The 27,904-nt window shown below is 47.8% G+C and overlaps 1 protein-coding gene and 1 pseudogene across 3 annotated transcripts; both read right to left on the reverse strand.

The window, feature by feature from the left end:
• Nucleotides 1-1,452: 1,452 nt before the first annotated feature.
• On the reverse strand, nucleotides 1,453-11,925 carry LOC132244080 (uncharacterized). 3 transcript variants are annotated; one of them, XM_059715026.1, is made up of 8 exons: nucleotides 11,836-11,925; nucleotides 10,731-10,751; nucleotides 8,610-8,692; nucleotides 8,427-8,522; nucleotides 7,818-8,314; nucleotides 5,816-5,887; nucleotides 2,877-2,909; nucleotides 1,453-1,686 (listed from the first exon to the last, which is right to left on the reverse strand). In XM_059715026.1, exons 2-8 carry the CDS (start codon nucleotides 10,740-10,742, stop codon nucleotides 1,544-1,546), a joined length of 936 nt encoding a protein of 311 aa, XP_059571009.1. In that variant the 5' UTR covers nucleotides 10,743-10,751; nucleotides 11,836-11,925; the 3' UTR covers nucleotides 1,453-1,543. The 3 variants fall into 3 exon arrangements, 2 of the variants coding, with proteins under 2 accessions (XP_059571009.1, XP_059571010.1); XM_059715027.1 differs by having other exon boundaries at nucleotides 1,601-1,686; nucleotides 5,790-5,887; XR_009455676.1 differs by lacking the exons at nucleotides 1,453-1,686; nucleotides 8,610-8,692; nucleotides 10,731-10,751; nucleotides 11,836-11,925 and having other exon boundaries at nucleotides 1,818-2,909; nucleotides 5,816-7,976; nucleotides 8,191-8,516.
• Nucleotides 11,906-23,856, reverse strand: LOC132244081 (butyrophilin subfamily 2 member A1-like; annotated as a pseudogene).
• Between the last annotated feature and the right edge of the window lie 4,048 nt (nucleotides 23,857-27,904).

The raw sequence follows: 27,904 nt of genomic DNA on the forward strand, positions 1-27,904 counted from the left end.
ATACCTGAGTGAGCTCTGCTACATGCACCCCCTGCCTCCTCCCTCCCCTCACCCCCAGCTGGCTCCTGAGACCTAGTGCCCAGGCAGCACCCCCTCGCGCACACGCACACACACATTGCCCCCCACACATTCCCACATACAGACACACACCCCACCCCACAGGGCAGAGCATGCAGGGAGAAGACTGCACCTTGGCTAAGCCCTGGCCCCGAGCTGGGAACACCCTATGACTTGGCCCCATGTTCCTAGCCTTGCCTGCCTGTCCTGCTCCCAAACACTGCTCCCTGCCCACCCACAGCCCCAGAGAGAGTTTTGGCAAGTTGTTGTGCGGGTGGGGCGAGAATTGGGGGGTGCTGACCTGGCCCATGACAGCTCATCAAAACTCTGTATGTGGCCCTCAGGCACAAATACTAGCCCACCCCTCACATACTTGGTCCAATAAAAAAATATCACCTTAAAATTCCTTGCCTCTTTTTACGTCTTCAGATCCAAGCATGTAAAAGAATGGGGTTAGGGCATGCAATGGGGTAGAAAACATCTGAGACTGAATACTTGAGACACATGTCCCCTAGTGAGCATGCTCATATGGACAAGCAGTCCAAGGAGAATTCTGTATCTGTCAAAAATGTTTTATTTACCAGTTATGAGGCTATCACATTACTTGCAACTGACAAATAATAAAAAGTATTGAAAAATTAGATAAGCATTGCGTTAAAGCACTGCAATAGCTCCCCTTATTAATTAAATGGATGAACTAAGGAAGAATCAGAGTGGCATTTTCAGTACTGTTTTCCATTCTTTCAAATCTGCCGTGCACCACGTGTCCTCTTGGAACAGAACAAACAGGCTGCACAGTTGTAGCAGAAAGTTGGACATTTGTAGCCAACACAGTCAACTGGGAGACAGGACTGACATCTGCATCTTGCCAACTTCCTGCTCTCCCTGGTTGGGCAGTTCATACTCAAGGAGTCTCTAGGGTCATAGAGAGTAGACAGTGGGAACATCTGCAGGAAGGCACAAGTCTTGCAGGGCAGGGGTGGTCAACCTCTGAGTAGCGCGCCACCTCTTGTGACCCAGTCATTGCCATAGGTTTCTGACCCCTGCTGCAGAGCCACACAGACAAGCCTTAGGCTACAGTCCCAATTTCAGTAGGATATTTCATTCCAGAGCTATGGGACATAGCTCAAGATAAGCTATTGCACCAACCCGGAACCAAGGGCGGATTCTCTCCCCCGTAAAAAATGCAGTCTGGAAAGTGAAGATCGGGACTTGATTGCCAACGTCAAAAAATGCCACCTGGCCCAACTCATAGTCCAGAGAGACCCGGATCAGCTCTGGGGGCTGGCTCAGGGGCAGGGGTGTGTGATTAGGGGATGTGAGAGCCCAGTACTCACCCCCACATTGAAAAATAGCCCAGATCCCCTCCTCAGGTGTGGGACTGATCCATCCCTTCCTCTTCATAGAGTCTCTCGCAACCCCCATAGCCCAGACTCCCGCATCAGCTGCCTTTACCCCCCAGCAATGTCTCCCAGAAGAGAAGCCCTCACAGCCCAGCACACAGTGATGTGTCGTATCTCCCAGGATTGTCAGGTAAATCCTGCTGTGTATCTCCTCGCCTCACGTATTTGCAATCCTCAGATAGGATGAGCTGGGGATGTGCTGTGTCTGCATCCAGTGTCAGACTCACTGAAGAGAGAGAGAGAGAATCAGGATCAAAGGGAGAGCCCAGCACTGAGAGAGGATTTGACCAAGTCAGTAACAGAAACTGCCAGCAGAAGAATGAACCAGAGAATCTCCTTCCTCCAGGATGCATGCATCTCTGAGATCTCAAAGTGCAGAGATGATTCCCTCCCCTGGGAGAGACAGGGCAGTGAGAGAGACACGGATACAGAGATGGAGGATTGGCCTCAGAACTCTTCTCCTTCTGCACCCTCTTCTCTTCAGCAAGGGGACTTGTGACCCTCAGCCCAAATCCAAACCTTCTTCAGGCAGGTACGTAGCACTTACCTGGCCTAACTTCAGCAGCCCGTATAACATTTCATGCTGCTTGCACTGGTTTTTAGATCCTGCTGGGGAACTAATTTTATCCTTCTGAGGATGTTCGCTCAATGAATCCACTGTAGTCATTTATATTTGGTTTTGATCTTATTCAGCACAGGATGGAAGGTCCCTCAGTGCAAGTTCCAGATAAGCCAAGACTACCAATTTTGGATGTAGGAGGAAGAGAAGGAAAAGTAGTAGAGTCATACCATTTTTTAAATCCAGTGTTTAGGACACTTGTCCAGGCAGTGTGCCCCAGGTTCTAACCCCTGGTACCCACAATGTGGTAGCAACTTTCTTAACCTTCCTTGTGTTTCATATCCCCCATGCTCAATTTCCAATGCCTATAACCCTAACATTTTCTCACTAAATTCAGTCTGCTCCTCATCTACACATCATGATCCCATTATCAACCAGAAAGCGAGGGGGCAAAGCTAGGTGGAAATGTAAGTAGCAGCAGTGAATGGTAAATATGCTGAGACAGGACAAGTCTTGGCATGGTAGTGATGGCAGGAGGTTCATGTTCCCCATGGCTCTTTGGAAGCAATGGGAAGTGCTCTCAGGAAATGCTGTACAGGCAGGGTTAATGAAGGCAGAGAAAGGACAGGAAGAGCAGAAGTAGTAACACCTGGGTGCATTGTGTTCTGATGGGACACGGGCCACAGAAAATGCCTGACACTGTCCTTTTGATATCCTTTAAATGCAGGAAGCTGCTGAGTTTTGCAGATGAGATTTCCACTGAGCTAGTGAGTCACAGCCTGATCATCCACCCAAGGAGGGAGGATTTCACATGGGAGGTGGGATGTGAGCACTAATAAGCCACAATCTTTGATTACCTTCTTCAATAGGCACTGCAAATCTTCTCCACCCTACAACCAAAGATGAGAAACATTTCAATCACATGCATTCCTTTCACAGGCCTGAGGATGTGATAAGCATCCCTTTTTAACACTTTAAAGAGGAGGAGGAAAGTAGTTGTGTGGAAACAGGCATCAGCTGTTAGGATCTAACTATTAAGGTCTCCATTGAGAGCTTGAAAATGGTATTTAAAGGTTTGCTCTATGGGAATTGGCTTAGAGATATATGTATGAGGATGGTTCTGGATGGTAGCAGGGGTTAACATATTTCTAAAAAACCTGGGTCACACACACACACACACACACACACATAGTCTTTGAAACAGACAGGTTGTCAAACAATCAAGGACACACAGTTTGAGAAACTGGGGGCATGTCCCGTACTGCTCCATAACAAGAGATATGGTGGCATCAGCTAACAAGGCCTGACAGCAGGGGGGCCTGAATCCCAGTTTTGGGGGAACAGACCAAATTAGAAGAAGGCCCGGAAACACCAAATTAGCATTTAAGCATGTGATAAGCTACGTGGACAGTATGACGACCAAAGAGAGACCAATCAATGATAGTCACAGATGAAGAGTCATCAGGGAATAGTGTCCCTGAGAAGGGCAAGCGCTGCCCAGTAGGGGTGGGCAGGCAGGGGATGGAGCAGGGCTCATCCAGGGAGCACGGGAGAGGAGCAGGTGACTCTTGCCACTGTTCGCTGCTCATCCACTGGCAGGTCCGCCAGCTCCCGCCGCTGCTACTGCCACTCTTCCGGGAGCGTAAGGGGGGACCTGTGCAGTATGGGGTGGGCTGGGGCCAGGGCTGTTCCCAGTGGAGCTGGGTGTGGGGCAGCAGCCACTGCAAAATTTGCTGTAGCTCCCCATCTCAGCAGCACCATCCCCTGGCCAGCCCAGCCCAGGCTCTACCAGAAACAGGCCCATGCAGCCCCAGCCCCAACCCGCCCTGTCCTGCACAGATCCAGGGGCACCCCCCCCACCCCGACATGCCCTCCTGGACAAGTGGCAGAAGCAGTGATGGGAGCCAGTGGACGAGCGACGGGTGGCAGCAGGAGCCACCTCCCCCTCCCCCCACGTCCCCTAGATGAGCCCTGCTCCATCCCTCACTGCCCCACCCCGAAAGGGTAGCGCTTGCCCCAGCCCCTGCCTCACTCTCTTCCTCAACACGGGGACTTTGATCAGGCTCCCCCACCCCCTCCTCTTCCACCACACCAGACTTACCAGCTGGCAGCTCTCCATGCTGCCTGCCATGCTGCTCACTAATATGTGCTGCGCTGAGACTGTGCACATGCACAGACCAATCATCAGCCCAATTATCAGCCACTGAAGGATGATTTCCAATACAGATAATTTTCCTTATATCAGTGCCGATCTGTTATTGGACCAATGTATCGGTGCACCTCTAGTTCCTACCAATTATAACAATCTTCCTCAAGTCAGATTCACCTGTAGTAGGGTTTACACTCTCTCCCCTTCTCCCTCAAAAAATAGCATTTGAGTCTTTCCTACTGCCTTGTTTAAGAGACAGAATCATGTTTTATAGCTCTTCATATCCTTATCACTAAAAAGCTAAATATATTACAATGGTCTATTACATTAGCTAGTCAATAGTAAAACCAAGTTTTCATCAGAATGTAAAAACATTGTTTAAAACATTTTTCAAGCTTCTTTTTCCTGCCAAATATCTCCTATTTAGCCTTAGACCACACTAATTTAATTAGTAAAAAGGCAGAAAAACAAAACAGCAAATGGATGAAGCTCTTTTTACAAGAGTACAACTTTGTCAAAAGGTTTTCATAGATTCATAGATGTTAGGGTCGGAAGGGACCTCAATAGATCATCGAGTCCGACCCCCTGCATAGGCAGGAAAGAGTGCTGGGTCTAGATGACCCGAGCTAGATGCCTATCTAACCTCCTCTTGAAGACCCCCAGGGTAGGGGAGAGCACCACCTCCCTTGGGAGCCCGTTCCAGACCTTGGCCACTCTAACTGTGAAGAAGTTCTTCCTAATGTCCAGTCTAAATCTGCTCTCTGCTAGCTTGTGGTCATTATTTCTTGTAATCCCCGGGGGCACTTTGGTGAATAAATACTCACCAATTCCCTTCTGTGCCCCCGTGATGAACTTATAGGCAGCCACAAGGTCGCCTTTCAACCTTCTCTTGAGGAGGCTGAAAAGGTCCAGTTTCTCTAGTCTCTCCTCATACGGCTTGGTCTCCAAGCCCTTAACCATACGAGTAGCCCTTCTCTGGACCCTCTCCAGGTTATCTGCATCCCTCTTGAATTGCGGCGCCCAGAATTGCACGCAGTACTCCAACTGTGGTCTGATCAGCGCCCGATAGAGGGGAAGTATCACCTTGGACCTATTCGTCATGCATCTGCTGATGCACGATAAAGTGCCATTGGCTTTTCTGATGGCTTCGTCACACTGCCGACTCATGTTCATCTTAGAGTCCACTAGGACTCCAAGATCCCTTTCCACTTCCGTGCCACCCAGCAGGTCATTCCCTAGGCTGTAGGTGTGCTGGACATTTTTCCTCCCTAGGTGCAGCACTTTGCATTTCTCCTTGTTGAATTGCATTCTGTTGTTTTCTGCCCACTTCTCCAACCTGTCCAGGTCTGCTTGCAGCTGTTCCCTGCCCTCCGGCGTGTCCACTTCTCCCCATAGCTTTGTGTCATCTGCAAACTTGGACAGAGTACATTTCACTCCCTCGTCCAAGTCGCTGATGAAGACATTAAGGAGTATCGGTCCAAGGACCGAGCCCTGCGGGACCCCACTGCCCACACCCTTCCCGGTCAAAACCGACCCATCCACCAAGACTCTCTGGGTGCGACCCTCCAGCCAATTCGCCACCCGCCGGACTGTGTAGTCATCCAAGTCACAGCCTCTTAACTTGTTCACCAGTATGCAGTGGGATACCGTATCGAAGGCCTTCCTGAAGTCTAAGTATACGACATCCACCGCTCCTCCTGTGTCCAGGCGTTTTGTAACCTGGTCATAAAAAGAGATTAGATTGGTCAGGCACGATCTGCCTGCCACGAACCCGTGCTGGTTTCCCCTCAGCATAATTTGTCCTGCCAGGCTCTCGCATATGTGAGCCCTGATAATTTTTTCAAAGACTTTGCCAAGGATGGAGGTGAGACTGACTGGCCTATAGTTGCCTGGGTCCTCCTTCCTCCCCTTCTTGAAAATGGGGACCACATTGGCCCTTTTCTAGTCCTCCGGGACTTGGCCCGTGCGCCACGAGCATTCAAATATTCCTGCCAGTGGCTCTGCAATGATGTCGGCCAGTGCCTTCAGCACCCTCGGATGGAGCTCATCCGGGCCTGCCGACTTAAAGGCATCCAGTTCTTCCAAGTGACCCTGCACCATCTCAGGGTCTACACATGGAAGTCTGGTGCCTTGCTGCTGCCTCTCTACAACCCCAGTGAGAGACTTGTCGTGCCCCTCACTTAGGAACACTGAGGCAAAGAACTCGTTGAGGAGTTCAGCCTTGTCCCTCCTATCCGTCACCAATTGTTTCTGCCCATTTAGCAGGGGTCCTATTCCTCCCTGGGCCTTCCTTTTACTCCCTATATATCTAAAAAACAATTTCTTGTTGTCCTTTACTTGGGATGCCATCCTCAGCTCCATGGTAGCTTTGGCCCATCTAACTGCCTCCCTACAAGCACGAGCAGAGGAGGTATATTCGTCTTCGGTGATCTCTCCCTGTTTCCACTTTTTATGTGTTCCCCTTTTGGCCCTTAGGCTGCCCTGGATTTCTGCGGTCAGCCAGGGAAGCCTCCTGGCCCCTTTCCCTCTTTTACCCCGCACGGGGATCGTCTTGCTTTGTGCCCAAAGGATCGTTTCCTTAAGGCACAGCCACCCTTCTTGGGCTCCCATCATTTCAAAACTCCTACTCTGCAATGCGTCCTTGACTAATCGCCTGAGTTCATTGAGATCAGCTTTCCTAAAGTCTAGCACTTTCACCCTACTAGTTACCTTACCCACTCGACGTCTTATGGTGAATTCTATTATTAGGTGATCACTGTCCCCCAGATGGCTACCAATCTGTAGGTCCCCTACCATGTCATTCCCCGTTGCCAATACCAGATCCAGTATGGCATTCCCCCTAGTGGGACCGTGTACCTCCTGTGTCAGGTGGAGATCCTGTACACAGGTCAGAAACCTGCGTGAGCGGTGGGACTTTGCTGTCTGTGACTCCCAGCAGATGTCCGGGTAGTTTAGGTCCCCCATGACTACCACCTCTTTAGCTTTTATGGTCTCCGAGAGCTGCCTCAGGAGCCCCGCATCTATTTCTTCCCCTTGATGTGGGGGTCTGTAGCGGACCCCTACCACCAAATCCCTTTCTCCTTGCCCCCCATGTAGCCTAACCCACAATCCTTCTACTTCCTCATCCTTGGATTCCGTCTTGATTAGGTTTGACGTATATTGCTCACTGACATAGAGCGCAACCCCTCCCCATTTTTTCCCCGACCTGTCCTTTCTGTACAATCTATAACCCTCAATATGTACTGCCCGGTCGTGGGACGAATCCCACCAGTTTTCCGTTAGCCCTACTAAGTCATAGGTGTTTTGTGCAAGCAGGAGCGCTAGTTCATCCTGCTTGTTTCCCATGCTCCTAGCATTAGTATATAGGCACTTGAGCCCTGCGACTGGTGCCTTTGCTGCCCCCCTGCTCTGAGTTTCAAGGGACCCCTTGTTTCTTACCTTCTCGTTGCTTACCTGTGCCGTAGTGCTAGCCGCCCCGCAGCTTGGAGGTTCCCAATGTTCTCTTTCTTTAGTCTGGGCTGTCCTTGTGGGTGCCACATGGTTTGGTGGTCCACAGCTTCCCCCGCCCTCATCTTCCCTTCCCCCTGGCGAGCCTAGTTTAAAGCCCGCCGGAGGAGAACCGCCAACCTAGAAGAAAACACACGCTTACCTTTGGGGGACAGGTGAAGCCCATCCCAGGTGAGCATGTCCCTTGTCGTGATGTGCGGGTCGTTGTCCAGGAAGCCGAAGCCTGCCTCGAGACACCACTGCCGAAGCCGCCAGTTGGTCTCTCTGATGCAGTTCTCATGCCGTCTTCCACGTCCGTTCACTGGTAGGATGGAAGAGAATAGCACCTGTGCACCGAAACCCTTCAGCACGCCGCCCAGAGCATGGTAGTCCGCCATCAGGTGATCGGGGGTTCTCCTGGCCGCATCATTAGTACCCACATGGACTAGGACCATGGGGCAGTAATCGGTGGGCTTGATCCTGGCCTGGATTACCTCCTTCACATCCCGAATCTTTGCTCCGGGCAGGCAGTATACCTCTCGTGTTGAGGGGTCCTGGCGACAGATGGGCCCTTCCGTACCTCTCAGGATGGAGTCGCCTATGACGAGCACTCGTCGCCTCCTCCTCTGGGTCCGCTTGGATCTCTTGACCTGTTCAGAGCTGAAGAATGTGGTGTTTCTTCCTGCCCAAGGGTTTCCTCCTCCCCTTCCATCTCCTGCAGGGTCGCCAGGGCCTCGTACCTGTTCTTCAGTTGGACTGGAGGAACTGGTACCTGTTCGCTGTGAGCAGCTCCGGTCCTGGATGTGACCGTCTGCCACTCTGCTGTGGAGGGCACTCCCCGGGCTGCTTCTTCCTTAGGTGCCTGGTCCTGCAGGGAAAGGAAATAGCCATCAATTTCATCCTCCGCCTCCCTGATACCCCTCAGCCTGCTAACCTCCTCCCGGAGTTCCCTCACCTGTGCCTCCAGAGTCCTAAGACGGACTCCTGCCGGACAGGAAGAGGGAAAAGATGACTTACTATGTTCGGCTGTTTACGTTTCTGAAAATAAACAAAAAGGAATAAAACATTAACAAAGGAGCCTCTTTTTCCACAGATACATAAGCAGTTTTAATTGTATATATATAATTTTTCCAAGACGGGATTTCCAAATGTGCCTGTGGACCAGATATGTATCAGGATTTAGGGACCTGAAAGTGTGACAGGAAGGAATTAGAAGTCTACGTACAAAATTTCAAACCTGAGAAATCTTCCTTGGCCTCCACCTCACTCTGGAGGCACCTAAAGATCTGCAGACATCTACTCCAGATCCAGGATGCCTAGTCCTCCTCCCAAAGGCAGGACTAAATTCTCATCTGTAATGTAAGGCTGCTGCAGGGAGAGCTGCAGCTGCCACAAGGAAGCTGCCAGAATGCATGATCACCTACATGGCTTCTGGTAGCTCCATGCAGCTACTGACACAACTGCATGGCTTCATTTTATTAACTGTGCTAACGAGGCATACAATGCACTCTGGGAGGCACCAACTGCTGGTGGGACTGTCATGAAAAGGGTTGTTGGTGGGTTTCATATACCAGGGGGAAGAAAAGTATAACTTTCAACTCCTTTCCTTTTTTGAGTGAGCGAGGAGGGTGAGTTCAGGAGAGACAGCGGGGACTTTGGCTCGCTGTGGAGCCGAGCCCGCAACGCCACTCATCGCTTCAGGAAACGCATCGGCTGTGCCTGGACCTGGACCGAGGAGCGCCGGGAGCTGGGAGTCTCCTTGCAACCAGTCCCGCACGCCGACCCTGTGACCGTGACACCCCGCATGAGGACCTTGCTGGAGAGGTTCCTGAAGGACGCCGTCCGCAACAAGTACGCCAATGAGCTGAGGGCCAAACCTGACCAGGGCAAGGTCTTCGACGTCACCTGAAAGTGGGACTCCAGCAACCACTTCACGCCCAGTGGGAGCTTCATGTGCTTCACGGACTGGCGCTTCCTCCACCGCGCCCGCCTCAACTGCCAGCCTCTGAACGGGGCTGACCGCTTCGGCCACCGGGACAAGAGGTGCTGACGGTGCCCTCCCCCACGTGCTGTGCAGCTGCAAGCCGCATGCCAGGGCCTGGCAGCTCTGCCACAACACTGTCCAGGACCACCTGGTGAGGGCCATCCCAGCCACAGCGGGGCAGGTCTCCGTGAACCGCACCGGCCCGGGCTGCGAGAGCCAGATGCGTCCTGACATCATCGTCACCAATGAGGAGGCCAAGAAGATCGTGATCGTGGACGTTACCATCCCCTTCGAGAACCGGCACCAAGCCTTCGCCGACGCCCGAGCTCGCAAGCAGGAGAAGTACGCCCCGCTGGCCAACATCGTGAGGGGCCGCGGCTACGACGTGATGGTCGACGCGCTCATGGGAATGTTCGGAGCCTGGGACCCCAGCAACAAGAGCGTCCTGCGTGCCTGCCACGTCTCCCGCCGCCATGCAAAGATGATGCGTTGCCTCACGGTGTCTGACACCATCCGTTGGTCCCGTGACATCTACATCGAACACATCACGGGCCACCGCCAGTACACCGACCCCACCAGACGAACCGCCTCCCCCTTCCCCCGGGCTTAGTTTGCTAACATTGTATAGCGTGTAACCTAGTTGCGTTCCCCTACTCACCCCCCCATTCTATTGTTAGTCCCTTGCTCAGGCGCTATGTATTTCCCTACTGGCTTTGTCAGCTTTTTTTTTGATTTACAATCCTAAACATTTACTAATAAAAGTCAATCTGTTCTTAACTTTTTCAGTGCTAAGGTAATCATATGCTCAATGAGTGTAAATCAGTGCACATCCATTGATTCCAACAGACCTACGTTAATTTACAAAAATGAATATGGACATTAGAGAGCTATATAATTGCTGCATTTTAGTTTCTCAAAAATTGACATATTCCTTTGGTATGAAATTGAACAAAGTTCATTCACACTGCTTCTCTTAAAGCTCAAGTACAAAATACAAACATCAAAAACCCTTCCTTCTCCAAAATAAAGGCAAAACATGGATCCAACTTTCTACTAACAGCTTATTTGTTGAAAGAAGGAAACGAGACTTACTGATTTCTGCATCACGTTCCCCTAAAAATTAAATAAACAATAATATAATTATTATATGGAGATTTGTTTTCCTTGGACAGACACATAAGAAACTCCTTTCCTACAAGGATGGAAATGATATTACTTTCCCCTTTTCCTTTGTGTTACTTTACCCCAATACCATTACTGAAGTGTTCTGTTGCTGGTGTTATTGCTTATATCGCTTTCAGAGTTTACCTCCTGGGGTAAAATTGGCAAGCCTCAGTTTTCTCCCATATGATTAAAAAAAGCAAAGAAAGAAAGAACCGCACCTCTTGCCTCCCTCAAACAACCTGTCCCCTTCCCAACACATAAAAAGCTAATGATTTAAATCAAAATAAAATGAATAACCCAATAATATGTTGTTGACTACAGGTTAGTGTACCTAGGTTTCACTATAAAGGGTATAGCTAAAAAGGGTATTCACAATAAAAGGCAATCATCGATCTTCCTGGATCATGGTGTATGCACGAGGGCCATCCAGACCGTTGATGCATATGCCTAAGCAGGAATTTTTTGGAGGAGTAGAGGCTGCCAGACCTTTCATCCCCACTTTAGGCCACTGAGACAGAATCCAAAAACCAGACTGAGTCCAGATGTTTGGTGCTTCCATGGTTGTAGTTGTACAGGTATCTGGGAATCAAACCCCTGTCTCCTGTGGGGTAGGCAAGGATTCTACCACTGAAACACAGGGGACTCCCCAAAAAGCATATCTCACTTCAAGAAAAAATGTGCATTATTTACTTGGGTTGGCTAAGCCAAGTTAACGAATTTTCGTTCAAACAAATTCTCTGTAGACCACCCTGGAAAATGTGGACATGTAAATGGGCACATGTAGACTACAAAGCTTTCAAAAGTGTCAAAAATAAGGCAAGGTAATACCTGGCCTGTCATGTAATGGTTAGAGAGCTGCACTAGAAAGTCAAAGAGATTCAGAGTCTAAAACCCCTCTCTCATCTTTATAAAGGAAAGCACAAAAATGAAATGAAACAAAACAAAGCAACAAGACCAAAACAAAAATCCCCCTCATATGGATATAATTCTGTCCAAATATAAACATTTACAAAGGCATAAGAGTAATACTTACTAGTTACTGCATCACGTTTCCCTAAAAAATCAACAGAAATAAATATAAACTACTATAGCAGCCAGCTTCCTGATAGAGAGAGTGTCAAAGAACCTGAGTCTTTGAGGATAAAATTCACCTGTAGCACAAAGAGTTGTTTAAAGGACATGGAACCGGGACACTGGTGATACAATTCATGAGGCTCTGATGGGGGTCAGCTCCTTATTACAAAACTGATAATATTCACCTTTCCATATTTCTTCTATTACTCTATTTATGTCTAAAATTAATGCTGGTTTTAACCACAGTTTATTGTTGCTCAATAGTCTTTAAAAGTAATTATTCATGTACATTTTCTTGCCTGTCACATTTGTTTTACAATTAAAACTTTAGATTCTGCTGACCCCCCAATAAATGCATCAAGTAACACTTTCCCCTTATCAGGATAATACTACACACAAATATTTTGTACAGGGGTAAAAGAGACTTCTCAAGTTCTTTAGCATGCTTCCCTTAAAAAGAATACAGAAATAAATATTGATTATTACTAAGATCTTCCTTCACTATAGGTAAGAAACAAACAAAATAACATCTGTATTGCTGACGGGTAAAATTCACTGTGCAGGTAGGGGACAGTCTTTAACCAAGGTAAAAGATAAAACAAATTTTACTTTACAAGATATGGATCTGGCTTTCACAACTCAAAATGAACTTGTTCTCAAGACTTTAAAGTTGTAATGATTATTATTATTTTTTTTTTTTTACAGGGGACATGCATATTTATTTAATCACTTGCCACTGTTACACTGCTGTAGGGCCTATTATTGTGGATGCCACTTCTGCAGTCAACGTTGTGAAAAGGTGCCATCTCTCTACTGTGAACTGTTCATACACAGGCTGGTTTTTGTGGCTTTTCAACAGGTCTGGCTGAATATGATCCTTGGCCCAGATGGCAAGGGGGTTGAGGACTTCTGCTTGCCTCTAATTAGTAGAGCTCTTCACAAGAGTTGGCATTGTGATGCAATAGTCATGAGTGGATGGGTGAAATACAGGACATAGGTCTCAGAAAGCTAAATCTGCAGGATGACTATCCAGCACAAAAGAGCATCTGTACGCCTTCAGGCATAAGTAATAAAAATTCAGGTCACATTTGGAGCCCATGACTCCAAAGCAGAGAAGTAAAGAAGACAATGCACAACTGTCTCATAGGGACAAAAAGCAGTGTTGGACAGTGCTGGACTGCAGAATAGTGTGCCAGTTATCCCTCCTGCATTCAAGATGATAGTACTGTGCATACACTGTCCACTCCAGTTTTATTATACTGTAAAGTCTTTTCACATGTCATGTTACTTCTGTGCATACCCAAGTCAATCCTTGTGTACCCGTCAGCTACCATCCTTTTGCCAGTAGAACAAGTAGTTTGATGTAACTTGCATAGAATCATAGAGACTTAGGGTTGCAAGGGCCTTCAGGAGTTCATCTAGTCCAACCCCCTGTTCAAAGCAGGACCATCCCCAATTAGATCATCCTAGTCAAAGCTTTGTCTAGCTGGGTCTTAAAAAGCTTCAAGGATGGAGCTTCCACCACCTCTCTGGGTAGCCTGTTCCAGTGTTAGACTACCCTCCTAACGAGAAAATTCTTCCTAATATCTAACCCAAACTTCCCTTGCTGCAACATGAGACCATTGCTCCTTGTTCTGTCTTTTGCTACCACTGAAAATAGTCCAGCTCCAGTCTCTTTTGAACCCACCCCACTCAGGTAGCTGAAGCCTGCTATTAAGTCCACTCTCCATATCCTCTTCTCTAGACTATATAACCTGAGTTCCCTCAGTCTTTCCTCATAAGTCACGTCCCACAGCCCCCTCACCATTTTTGTTGCTCTCTCCTAGACACTCTCCAATTTGCCCACATGCTTTCGGGGAGGGGGCAAACTGAACATAATACTCCAGATGTGGCCTCACCAGCGCTGAATAGAGGAATAGAGGAGAATAATCACTTCCCTTGACCTGCTGGCAACACACTTACCAATGCAGCCCAAGATGCCGTTAGCCTTTTTTGCAACAAGGGCACACTGCTGGACATATTCAGCTTATTGTCCATTGTAACCCCCGGCCCTTTTCTGCAGAACTGCTGCCCAGCCAGTCAGCCCCCAGGCTGTACTAGTGCACGGGATAGTTTTGTCCTAAGTGCAGGACTTTTCATTTGTCCTTGTTGAACCTAATGGGATTTCTTTTGCCCAATCCTCCAATTTGTCTAAGTCACTCTGAATCCTAGCCCTACCCTCCAGTGTATCTACTACTCCATCCAGCTTGGTGTCATCTGCAAACTTGCTGAGGGTGCACTCAATGCCATCTTCCAGGTTGTTGATGAAGACATTGAAGAAAACCAGCCCCAGGACCGACCCCTGGGGGACTCTATTTGACATGGAGCCATTGATTACTACTCTCTGAGCCCAATGCTCCAGCCAGTTTTCTATTCACCTTACAGTCCATTCATTCAGCCTGTACTTCCTTAGCTTGCCTGCAGGAATGTTGTGGGAGTCTATCAAAAGCCTTGCTAAAATCGAGTTACACCACAGCCACTATCTCCCCGCATCCACAGAGCCAGTCACCTGAAGGAAGGAAGGAAATCAGGTTGGCCAGGCATAACTTGCCTCTGGCAAGTCCATGCTGACTGTTCCCAATTGCCATTTTCTCCTCCAAGTGCATAGAAGTGGATTCCTTGTGGATCTGCTCCATGATTTTTCTGAGCACTGAGGTGAGGCTGACTGGTCTGTAGTTCCCTGGATCCTCTTTTCCCCCTCCTTAAATATGGATAATATGTTTGCCCTTTTATAATCATGCAGGACCACTCCTGATCACCATGAGTTTCCAAAGATGATGGCCAATGGTCCCGCAATCACATCAACAAATTCCCTCAGCACCCTCGAGTGCATCCCATCCGGCTCCAGGGACTTTTACACATCCAGCTTTTTTAAGTAGTCCCAAACCTGTTCTTTCACCACTGAGGGCTGCTCATCTCCTCCCCAAATTGTGTTGCCCAGTGCAGGAGTCTGGGAGCTGACCTTGCCTGTGAAGACTGAGGCCAAAAAGGCACTGTGCACTTCCACCTTTTCTGCATCCTCTGTCACTAGGCTGCCTCCCCCATTCAGTAAGGGACCCACACTTTTCCTGATCTTCCTCTTGCTACCGACACACTTGTGGAAACCCTTCTTGTTACCTTCACATCCCTTGCTAGCTGCAACTCCAATTGCACTTTGGCCTTCCTGACTTCATCCCTGCATGCCCGAGCAATGCTCTTATATTCTTCCCTACTTATCTGTCCAAGTTAGAGTTATTTCAAGGCCTCACACACCCTGTGATGACCATGGTCTCTCCCATCTTCGTATCAGGCTCAATCATCTTCTTGCTACATTTTCAAATAAGAATCTTTGTAGTTTGTCTCCCATGCAAAAACAAAAACAAAAACAAAAAAAAACAAACAGGTAAGTGCCCAACTTCAATCACCTAATATTAGCTCTAGCTTTCTTCTGATCTGGTACCATACATCTCCATTTGGAATACGGCAACATACGATGCACTTCCTAGTCAAACATCTTTCTTTTTTTCTTTTCTTTTATTCTAGTATTTGATGCAAGAGAAAATCTTTTTTTAATGGCACTGAATTTCTTACCTCTTTCTCTGAGGATAAAGACAGTAAAGCCTATGAGGAAAACCAAACAGACCATCAATACACCAATCAGAGCTAGGGTCTCTGGAGAAATCATTGGGAAAAATGAATCTGAAACACAGAATTCAAGAGCTTCTATTAATTTGGAACAACTGAAAAAAAATACTACATATGATTTATGTAATTAAGCATACATATTATCTTCTGGTTTGGCTGGTACTGATGATTTCAGATTTTGATGGGAACTGACCTGATATACGAATTATTGATTCCTTTTCCTGATGGAGAAGGGTGTTTTTGATGCAGCAGGATAAGTTCTGCTTTATATTTTGCTGGATAATAATAGATGTTTCTACTTGAAACAGGCCATTTTTGTTTTGGGAATACGTCTCAGTTAGCAGAGGAAAGTGCTGTCCTCTGAAATCCCTCCACAGCACCTCTGGCTTTGGGTACCACCCAGCCGACTGGCACACCACCCGGATTCCTCCATCCTGGTAATCCTCCACAGAGATGAGGGGATTGGAACCCGAGACTGAAGAAAGATAAGATAAACACATGTATACAGCAGTAAGTATTTTTCTAAAGAGTAAGGGTGATATTTTCAAAAGCCATCTATGTCAACCTAACAGAAAGTCAGCCATTAATTTAATGAGACAGTTGTGCAATTCTAAGCACTGCTGAAAATCTTCTTAGAAAAGCCTGAACCAAAAATGAAACACAGTATGCAGTTCTCTTTATTCTTGATCCTGACCCGGTGCCTAAATTTAGCTCAGCACTTTCAGCATGTGCTTAAATTTCCAAATGAAATGGGTTTAAGGAACATATTGAACGGAGATGGGATTTCTCACAAGCTGAAATTTAGGCGTGTTGTGTGCTTATTCGGTTATGACTGAACACTAAACTATAATTATTGGGATGAGAAAAGATGTTTCCTCCACTATTTTTCAATTTACCATTTATCTGGAGCTAAGATTGTATTTCGTTTTCCAGGATTGAAAGAGTTCTGCATCATCAGGAGCTAGAAAGAATACTTCATGCAAGACAAAGTATCCCACAGATGTTTCTGTGGGGTGTCTTTAGCCATCCATTACAACACTTGGTGCCAGTTGCTGACAAAGACAGGAGACTAGATTAGGTATGTATGATATGATTCATTTTAAAACTCCTGTATCCCCATTTTGCTGTATTACATGATCTTTTTAATTACAAATTTTAACATAAGTTGATACAGAAAAAAGGATAAAGGAATTTTAAAAAGAGGATAAAGAGAGGTTAAAGAGAAAAGGGCAATTTTCTCATTATCACCAGAACACATATGGGCTTTTATAAATGTACATTTGTTTACACACACCTGTCTTTATTTGCACCCTTTAATTTCACTCCAGAAACAGACAGACTGGTGCTAACAGGGATAATTGGAAAAATGCTGTAGAGCAGTAATCCCACTGTACTTAAGCCTGAAGTCTGTCAGTCAGTGAGCTGTTGCTCATGAAAGGTTATGCATCTCTCATTCAGATAATCTATAAAATGCACTACTACCCCAACTTTTACTTAAGTCAGAATTAGGTTACTGCTTTATTATATATCTTGAAAATTGCTATGCAACATGGAAATCCAGGATATTGTTAGTTGTCCAAGTTTAAGATCTTTTGAGCAAGGGCTTCGTGTGATACAACCCCTTAAGAACATCACTTGCCACGAATATTTCACAGTCCTTTATATACACACTAGGAGCTCAAATTCTGACACAGAGCCTCTCTATCACCAGCTCAAGATTAATCTTTCTTTAGCTTTCCCAGAAAAGTATACAGGAGCTTGGTTCCTACCTGTCACCTTCAATTCCAATACGGCTTCTTCATAAAAGCCCCCATTTTGGAGGAAACAGTGATACTGCCCTTCGCAGAGAGTGTGACGTTGAGAATTCTCAAGGCAACATTTCCATCGGGGAGGCCATCTTTCAACAGCTCTGTCCTTTCCTGATACTCTGGCATCTGCTTCCAATACTGGTCTTGCCCAGCACGATACAGATGTACGTAGTTAGAGAACTCGGATCGAAACCATCGCACCTCCATGTTCTGAGCGCTCATCATGGGGGACAGGTGACACAGCAGCACCGTCTCTTTTCCAATGGTAGCAGTGACAGGGCGCTCAGGTCCCAGGACTCTAAACTCAACTTTACAATTCCCCGGGACAAAACAAAAATACACACAGGAGACGGAAATAACAGGAAAATAAAATATCAGGCTGGTCAATCTTTCTAACAAGCAGAGAGTTTTGTCTCCTTTATTTTAGGGGTGTCAAACTCATTGGGCCCTGCAGGCTGGATGTGGACTGTGGGACTTTTTACAGGCCAAATGACCCTGTGCCTGTCAGCACCCGAGTTAATCCCTGGGGCTGTCAAAGCTGCTGTTTTGGTACGGCTCCAGAACCTAGACAAGTCAATACTGCTACCACTCCACCGCCCTCTCCCCCACCGCTGACTTAGTTGATTGCGGTGACTAAGTTGTACGGTACGGGCAGCAGGCTATGGAGGGACAGGCAAGTGGTATTAACTCCCTGGAGTTAACTGCAGCCTTATGGGCTGAATCCAGGCAACAGAGGTGGCTGGTCCAGTCAGCAAGAAGTACCACAGGCCAAGTGATTGACTTCCACAAGCCAGATGACTGACACCCCAGCTTTATTTTATACCAACATGTAATTTAACAGGGATTCTGGTTGAGTTAATGTGGTATTTCCTCAACACAGGCCCTGGGACAACTCTAAACCATGCTTTAATGCCATACAATCATATTCCATTCAAAGAGACACACTCTGCACCATCACAAAGACAACAGAAGAAAGTTCAGCAGGGAATGAAGGATATTTGACAAGTCATATTAACCTTCCCTGCAGTACAGCTGCATGCCTTAATGACACAACTCAGCAGCAGCAGCAAATGTTCAGGGCTGACACACAAATTTCTAGTACTGGTGTGGGTGAGTTCAACTGCACTGAAGCTGGGGGGTGCTATCTTTCATTCAGAGGAAGTGTAAAAGTGATAAAACCTCCCTTATGGGAACAAACCTAAACCATTTGGAGCCTTGCATAAAACAGAAGCACATGACAAGGCTGGAGGATAAAGCTAAGAAAGTGATTTAAGAAAGGGACTCAGACATGAGGATAATAAGAACCACAGATGTACCCAGTTGGTGAGAGATGTTAGAATAGTGGGATTGGAGTACAGTTAGCCCTGAAGGATTTAGTAATTGGAGCAATCATTTTTAATGAACATTAATGCAGTCTGGAAATATGCTGTAGGTTTTGGTCTTAAGTTTTATGTAAAATAGAGAAATAGGCACATTTTAAACATTAAACAAACAAATCGGGTCATTATTCATATTAAGCCTCTCTATGTGAATGGTAAATAAAGGTTTATTACATGTTATAGACTTAACCCTGGCACGCGCCAACATTTTTCAGGTTCTTCGAAGTACCTCAGTAGCATACAATGTACAATGTTACCAACTGCAGTTAAAAGCACTTTACTGTCCCATAAAACCATATGATAACTTACAAGAACACCTTAACCATTTATTAAAAACATCTATTCACCATTTATCCCCTTTGGAAAGGATTTATGAATGAAAAGCTAACATAAAGTGTTCCCATACATTTCACAAGAAATTGCAGAAACAACAAAGACTCTTACCAGAGTCAAGCTTGGGAATGTGAAAAGTTAGGAAGAAAATGATAAAGCCAAGCAGCAGAGACCTGGTTTGGGAGATATGGCAGGATGAGGAAATCTTTACCTTCATGATTTCTTCGCTGGAGGAAAGAAAGGGATAGAGAAAAAAAAATCAACCTACTGAATAGAATACTGTGACTAGTGCAAAATAAAATACATGTTAAAGCGTGAAAGGGAAATAACACATGCACATGTACTGAACTAAAGAGATAAATGCGCTTAGGGCTAAATACACTTAGAGCAAAGTGCCCTAACCATCTGGCCATAAACTAAGTCAGTGGTACTCAACCAGCATGCCATGGCAACCTGGGGTGCCTTGAAATCCTTTCAAGGATGCCAGAGAGCGTGGCGGGCCGGTAGGGGGCATTCCCTCTGCTGAGCCACCCACTTCACTGTGTCTGACCACTTACCAAGCTCCGAGTGCCTCCCGTCTAGCCGACCCCGCTCCTAGAGCACACCCACAAGGCCGGAGTAACTGCTGCCACCACCCAGGGTCTGAACGTTGCTCAGGCCCTGCGCCCCCTGGGGTACACAGGCCTTACAGACCTTGAGGGTGCTTGACCCACTATGAGAACTTGGGGTGCTTCCTCTAGCCTGAAGCACAAAAAGTAGCCTCCCTTAGTCAGCCCAGCATTGGGAGCAGAAAGGCATGCCCACTCCCTCTCCCAGCAAGTATCACCAAGCTTGTTATAGTGGAAAGCTTTATTGGTTGAAGAGGGTAGGCTTGGGGAAGGGTACAGGTTCGAGAAGTATCAAAGAATAACCCACAGCAAACAGTACAGCTAGGTAGCCTGTTGTTATGCTTCTACATTGCAGTAAGCTATCTTTCTAGAGAAGTTTCAGGTAAGTTACTCACAAGTATCATCCAGAGGCTGACTGAGCCTCCTTTGGAGGCAGGCAGTTCATTGCGTGTCAGTGAGTTTCAACATGTCTCTTCCCCGTCCCGCAAGATTGAGGGACACTTAAATAACTTTTCTGACCTCATCCCTTGGGCCAACCATGAACCACTATTCGCAGACCATGGCTGATGTTGGTTGTTCAGTTTAAAAAACGTCAGCACCCTCAGGTAAGAGTTTAGGGTTAAGCAGGACAAAAGATGAGCAAGTTCCCCATCCCACTCAGCAATGTGCATCCCTGGTATCAAGGAGGCCAGGTGCCTCAAGTAGCCAGAGTGGCAGGGGTGGGGGATTGGGCTGTAGCCCTACAGCAGTGAGACAGACAGGGAGGACGGTTGACTCCTCCACAGGGTGTACCATACAGTGCTAGTGATAGGAGGTGTGCAAACTTGGTTCACAAGATAAACCCAGAGATTTTAAACAGGAATCCATTGTGTCAAAAACATTCTGACCTGCTCTGGGTTTTCTAAGTTCTTTGCAGCAGAAGAATTGCTCTATTAATTTTCTAAAGTCAGAAAATCAACAAAAGAAGAGCTAACATTTCTGGGAGGTGCCTTGAACCTGTTGAGGGTTGCCTTGAGTTTAGCAAGGCTGAGAATTGCTGGACTACGTACTGACCGCCCTGAGCCCTCTCCAACTCTCCTCTTGCTATGGACTCAATAGGAAAGCAGAAAAGGAGGAATAAGCCAGAGGGAGCACATCTCAGTGAGATGAATGCCGTCTTTGAAGGGAAGGAAGTCCTGGGTTCCAGTCTTAGTTAGGGTACAAACTATTACAGCTTATGACCATTTAACTGAATATTAAATACAAGGTGCAGTTTCAAGACATAGGCTATGGAGAGTCCAGAGTATGCATGACCCATGATGTGGTGGTCCGAGCATTTTCCTTGGAAAATAGAAAACGCAGGTTCAAACTCCCTGGGTTGATGGGGGTCCAGGAAGCCAGGGAACAGGAGGCACAGTTAAGCTACTTAGTGCTAGGCTACTAAACTGAAAGGTGGGAGGGTCCTCCTTCTCCACTTCATCTCCAGCAGGAATGCATGCAGGGCAATCCTATTTCACAACAGATGGAAACAGAATCCAAACTGTAGCAGTGCCAAAAACTGCCGATTACACTGAAAGGGAAAAAAAAAATCCAAGACTTTCCATGAAAATTTGATATTTCAGTATTTTTGTCCCAAATTGTGGAAAAGATCATAATATTAACGTTCTTATAGATGTTCCTAGATTCATAGATGTTTGGGTTGGAAGGGCAGAAAATCGAGTCTGACCCCCTGCCATAGGCAGAAATGAGCAGCCAGGTGCATGTCTAGCCTCCTCTTAAAGACCCCCAAGGTAGGGGAGAGCACCACCTCCCTTGGAAGCCCATTCCAGATTCTGGCAACTCTTACCATAAAGACGTTCTTCCTGACGTCTAACCTAAACCTGGTCTCCATCAGTTTGTGGCCGCTGTTCCTAGTTACTCCACGAGGTGCTCTGGTAAACAGAGCATCGCCTATTCCTTGCTGCCCCCACACCCCCCCCCAATGAATTTGTAGGCGGCCACAAGATCACTTCTCAGCCTTCTCTTGCAGAGGCTGAAGATATCCAGGGCCCTTAATCTCTCCCCGTAGGGCTTTGCCTGCAGGCTCCTAACCATAAGAGTGGCCCTCCTCTGAACCCTCAAGGACGTCCACATCCCTCTTGAAGTGTGGTGCCCAAAACTGGACACAGGACTCCAGCTATGGCCTGAGCAATGCCATGTGCAGTAATATGACCTCCCTGGACCTGTTTGTCATGCACCTGTTAATGCATGATAAAGTGTGGTTAGCTTTACTGATCACTTCATCACATTGACTCCTCATGTTCATCTTGGTGCCAACAATGACTCCAAGATCCCTTTCTGCTGCTGTGCTGCTGAGAAAGTCCTCCCTCAGCCTGCAAGTGTCCTGGCGATTCCTTCTACTTAGGTGCAGCACCTTGCCCTTGTCCTTGTTGAACTGCATCCTGTTTTGTTCCACCCACTTTTCCAACCTGTCCAGATCCGCCTGGATTCGTTCCCTACCCTCTAGTGTGTGTTAACTTTACCCCATAATTTGGCATCATCTATGAATTTGGAGAGAGTGCTTTCCACACCCTCATCCAAGTCACTGATGAAGACAATGAACAGCACAGGTCCAAGGACCGAGCCCTGTGGGACTCCACTGCCCACATCTTTCCAGGTCGATACCAACCCATCCACCACCACTCGCTGTGTGCGACCCCTTAAGCCAGTTTGCCACCCACCTGACCGTGTAATCATCTACATCACAGCCGCTCAGTTTCTGCGAGAATAGGATGAGATACCGTATCGAAGTCTTTCTTAAAATCCAAGCAGATGACATCTACCTCAATTACTTATATTGTTTGTCAGGAAAAAAACTGAAAGAAAAAAATATAAACGAAAGATAAAAACATTTCTCAACTGCAATAACTGACTTTGTTTTTTTTAATTCGTTGAACAGCCCTAACTTAAAAGACCAGTGTTTGCCACACTGGCCATGTCCAGATTAGCAGGGACGTGCAGTTTGTGGTGCCACAAACTTTTTTGTGACATGACAAACTGTATATAGTGAACGTTAAAACATGTGCCTTTGCAGCATGGTGGCAAAATTTGCTACTGGGAAAAAAAATCCAGTGGAGAGAAATACGGTGAAAAGCACGCAAAAAGGCATGCACCAGCAGAAGTGCTCTGGCTGCCATACAGTCCTTCGTGCTGCCTGAGTTGAGCCCCTGCTGCTCCAGCATGCCACCAGGTAACAGTGCTGACCGCAGCCGTCAGCTCTCCCTGGCTGAAGAGCTGGGAGGAGCTGGGCAAGGGCAATGTGCAGGAATGGGTACTGGGGCACAAAGTGGCGACACAAATTTGTGCCACTGCGACTGTCTGCCCCTGCTAGTCTGGACACAGCCTTTGTGTTTTGCTGTGTGGGTCAACATGTGAGAGTCTGAGGTAGGTAGAACGTCTTCCCGGGAAGGACAACTTTGAGAGCCCAGAGACACCGGAGAAGGCAAACTTCTATTTCAAGATCTTACCTGGGAAAATAAAAGGGCATCAGATGAAATATATTATAGAAACATATAAAAACTGGAAGGCATGGAGTGCTCTAAAACAGGGGCAGGCAATTATTTCACATGCGGGGCCACTTAACAAGGTTTGATGAGTAGCAGAGGGCCACATGGGTAGCCCTGCTCCCTGGTTGCCATCTTCGGATCAGAAATCCCACCCCAAACCACGGACCTTTGCCACCTGAAGTCCATCCCCTTGCCCCCCCAAAAATACTTCTTTTGGGATGGGGAGTTGCCATCTTAAAACCAGAAAAAAATTAATCAATCATACACTAAAAGTCAAGTACCTACTATAACACATTTTAATTTTATTACAAATTTCTCATGGTTTGTGTTCGTGTACTGTATATAGAGACGACTGCATAATAACTCAAAATAAATTTAGTCTTTTATAGTGTGTGCGTGGGAGGAGTGTGTGTATGGTGTGGGGGCACGGGGTGTGCGACTCTAGAATACACTGTCCTCTCCTGTAGTCAATGCAGGCAACACTGCTGTGTACGTGTGAGGTATTTGAGGGATGTGAGGGAGGGTGGTAAGGGTGTGGGGACTTCCCACGGCACAGCAGCAGGCAAGGGCACTCGGGGTGCTGGTGCCCAAATGGTGCTGGTGCAGTGCTGTACATCGCAGTGAGGAGTGCAGCCCCCGCCAGGCTGTCTGTATTTCCAGTGCTCCCTGCTCTCAAGGCATGGGAAGGAAGCCGAACGTGCTGAAGCCAGCTGCCTTCCCCCCCCCAGCTAGCTTCAGCACCTGGGGCTTCCCTCCCGTGCCTTGAGTGCAGGGAGCACTGGCGATACAGACAGCCTGGCAAGGGCTGCACTCCTCGCTCCAATGTGCAGTGCTGGCTGGAGCCAAGCACCAGCACTGAACACAAGCGCCCCCACCACTCCTGCTACCACTGCCTGTCAGGGCTGCACACCATAGGGGAAGTGTGCAAGGGGTCCCAATGCTGCCCCCACACCTACACACTGCCCAGCCAAGCTGTCGCCACCCCCCTGGGCATGAGCTCCACACTGCTGCCAGCCCTAGCCCCATGCCACGTTCCCACCCAGCTGCAGCTCGGCCAACCACTTTCCCAGCTGCAGCCTGAAAGGACCTGGACACCGGGAAAGCCTGCCCCTGCCCCATACTGATGCAGGTGGGCCCTTCTGCCCACAAGGGTGGGAGTGAGGCTTAAAGGCATAATATGGTGGAGGGGGGCCAGGGGGTGGGGGTGGCGAGCACAGGCACCTCACTCCCACCCTCGTGGGCAGAAGGGCTAGGTGGGGCACAATCCATTGGGGGGCAGCGCGGGCCAGATGAAAGTACCTGGTGGGCCAGATCTGGCCTGCCAGCCATATTTTGCCCATCCCTGCTCTAAATGATGGTAGTTCAGAGTGCACTGAAAAGAAATGTTAGGGAAAAGTAAGGGGGAGCACAAAGGTACCAGAATCCCTGCAAAAATAAATAGTAAAACCCTTTTCAAGGCACAAAAGGGAAGTAAGAAAACAGAAAACTGACATTTCACATAATGACTAGGGTCTGAGGTTTCAGAGATGAATAATCAAGCAACGACACTTAACAATAAGTGGTAATTATGGTTTACGAAAGCATTTACATAGCATGCATCTTTTAAACCGATATAAAAACTAGTTATCTTTTCGTTTAACTATTTTCCGGTTTCCTCAATAAATGCCATCATCCAAAAGCTTTATTTCACATGGTTTGACAAGGTGCATTTTCAATTGTCAGGGATCTATACATATTTGTTTCTCTTCCATTCATTTCTAAAAAAGAAAAGGGGAAAAAAAAGGAAAGATGAGACTTTATTTTTAAGTACTTTGATCTCATTTAAGCTGTGATGACATGGGCAAAAAGGTACTGAACTGTTTCTGGACAAACATAGAAAAAACATCATGAACATTACAAATAAAGGCAACTGTAGTTGGCTAAACATCTGTCATGAAAAATAATCCCCATTTTTCACCATTTCTCAGAAGCTTTCTTATGAAATCTCCTCTCCAACAGATGTTCAAACAGCAAGGAAGGACATGGTTCAAATCTATTACATGGTTTCTCAGCAGCTAGGCCATTATTTTTTCCTAAATATCTGACCATTAATCACTGCTGCATACCACCTTCTCACACCTAGGTGGTATTTTTTGGACAATGGAAAGCAGTGACTTCCCTGCAGGTTCTGGTCTTAACTCAGCACTTCCACATGTACTTATTCAGCAAGATGGAAGCAGTTGTCTAACCCCGCTGTTTTAACAATGCAAAAAATCTATCATTTTTATGTTTAACTGATTCCAACGATCATAAGAAAGTAGGGTTAGAAGATCAAAAGGCTTGGAAAAAGTCTAGTAAGTGTGCAATGAAGGCTTTTGAGGAAAGAAGAGGCCAACATGCACAGGAAAGAAGAAACTTTAGGAAGAACCTGCACCATGTTAAGGACCACTAGATACAAACTTCACACGCAATACATGTGGAAGGGACTGTCATTCAAGAACTGGGCTCTACAGCCACACACAGATGTTCAATGAACTGATGCCTGATTCAGTGCATATCTATTGTCTCATGAAACAGAGATGCCTATACTATTACAGCTGGAAGGGACCTCATGAGTTTATCTAGTCCAGTCTCCTACTCAAGTGGGAGCATCCTTGACTAAACCATCCCAGCCAAACATCTGTCCAACCTGCTCTGGAAAGTTTCCAAAGCAGGAGGCTCCACAGCTCCTCTAGCTCAGTGCCTGGCCCAATGCTAGCTCGCTCTCACAGTCAGAAAGTTCCTCTTCATCTCCAGCTTGAACTTCCTTTGCTACAGCTCCTGGCCACTGCTCCAATCCTGTCCCCTACGGCTACACAGAATATAGTCTCTCTCTGTCCTCTCTATCATGGCCCTGCAGGTATTCGAAGACATACCCAATCCCATGTTCCCAGACTAAACCACCCTAGTTCTTGCAGCCTTTCCTTTTTCTTCCTTCTCCAGCCCCTAAACCAGTGGTCTCCACCCTTTTTGTGGCGCAGATCACTTTTGTAAGTAAAGGGCACTCCAGGGTCTACAGCACCCCTGCCCCAAGCCACCCGGGCTCTGACCCCACTGACCTAGCCCGGCCCAGGCGGCAGGGGGCATGGCTCAGCCCAGCCACGTGCACCCTGCCGCTTCTTCTGGAGCCTCTGGCAGACTGAGATCTACTGTAAGAGGCTCCATGATCCAGATTGACTGCTTGGTGACTGCTGCCCTAAACAGTCGTGTTGCTCTCAGTTTTTCTTTCTGTTTTGTCCACATCTTTTTTGAAATGTGGGGCCCAAAACTGGGCACAGTGCTCCAGGGGAGGCCTCACCAGTGCCCAACAGAGCCAAAGAAACATGTCACTAGATTTCTAAGTGACGCTCCTCTTACTACAGCACAGGATGTGGTTTGGCCCTTTTTTGTAGCAAGAGCACACTGCTGATTCATATTCAGCTCATGGACCATTGCAGGTATGTCATATTCACCTGGTCCCGTGGGCCATGTAAGCCTCCCTGACCCAGTCTGTAGACTGAACCAGGACTGACCCTGTAGTGCTGGGACCAGCCTGCAGCTTGCACACTCCAGCCCCTGGGACCAGCATGGGGTACACATTGCCCACGACACACAGGCTGGAGCCAGCGCTGCAGGTGGCACAGGGAAGCCAGGGCACCACATGCAGCTAGCACTCTGCACCCCCCGCGTCACATGCAGCACCAGGTCCAACCCATGAGCTGCAAGCACTGCGTGCCCCAAGCCAGCCCCAAGGACGACTCGCACATGGCATGGAGCTCACCTGGGGCATGCGGTCCATGATCCAGATCCAGTCAGGCCCTGAACAACGCGCACACCCTGCGCCAGCCCTCTGTGCTGCGCACGACCGGTCCAGCCCCGCGCACTGTGCAGCCTGCACCAGCCCCAGGGTTTGCTGTGCACGTGGCCCCCGGGCGCAGCAAAGTGTCCTGAACCCGGGGCTGCATGCAGTACCCCAGGATGACCCCCCGCCCCACGTGTAGCACCTGCAGCCGAGGCCAGCACATGGAGTCGATCCAGTCACTGCGGGCCACATCAAACAGGTCTGTGGGCCGTATCTGGCCAGCAGGCCACATAGATTCATAGATGTTAGGGTCAGAAGGGACCTCAATAGATCATCGAGTCCGACCCCCTGCATAGGCAGGAAAGAGTGCTGGGTCTAGATGACCCCAGCTAGATGCCTATCTAACCTCCTCTTGAAGACCCCCAGGGTAGGGGAGAGCACCACCTCCCTTGGGAGCCCGTTCCAGACCTTGGCCACTCGAACTGTGAAGAAGTTCTTCCTAATGTCCAGTCTAAATCTGCTCTCTGCTAGCTTGTGGCCATTATTTCTTGTAACCCCCGGGGGTGCCTTGGTGAATAAAACCTCACCAATTCCCTTCTGTGCCCCCATGATGAACTTACAGGCAGCCACAAGGTCGCTCTCAACCTTCTCTTGGGGAGGCTGAAAAGGTCCAGGATCTCTAGTCTCTCCTCGTAGGGCTTGGTCCGCAAGCCCTTAACCATACGAGTGGTCCTTCTCTGGACCCTCTCCAGGTTATCCGCATCCCTCTTGAAGCGCGGTGCCCAGAATTGCACGCAGTACTCCAACTGCGGTCTGACCAGCGCCCGATAGAGGGGGAGTATCACCTCCTTGGATCTTTTCGTCATGCATCTGCTGATGCACGATAAAGTGCCATTGGCTTTTCTGATGGCTTC

This window comes from Alligator mississippiensis, chromosome 11, assembly GCF_030867095.1.
Source record: "Alligator mississippiensis isolate rAllMis1 chromosome 11, rAllMis1, whole genome shotgun sequence".
Taxonomy (NCBI): domain Eukaryota; kingdom Metazoa; phylum Chordata; order Crocodylia; family Alligatoridae; genus Alligator; species Alligator mississippiensis.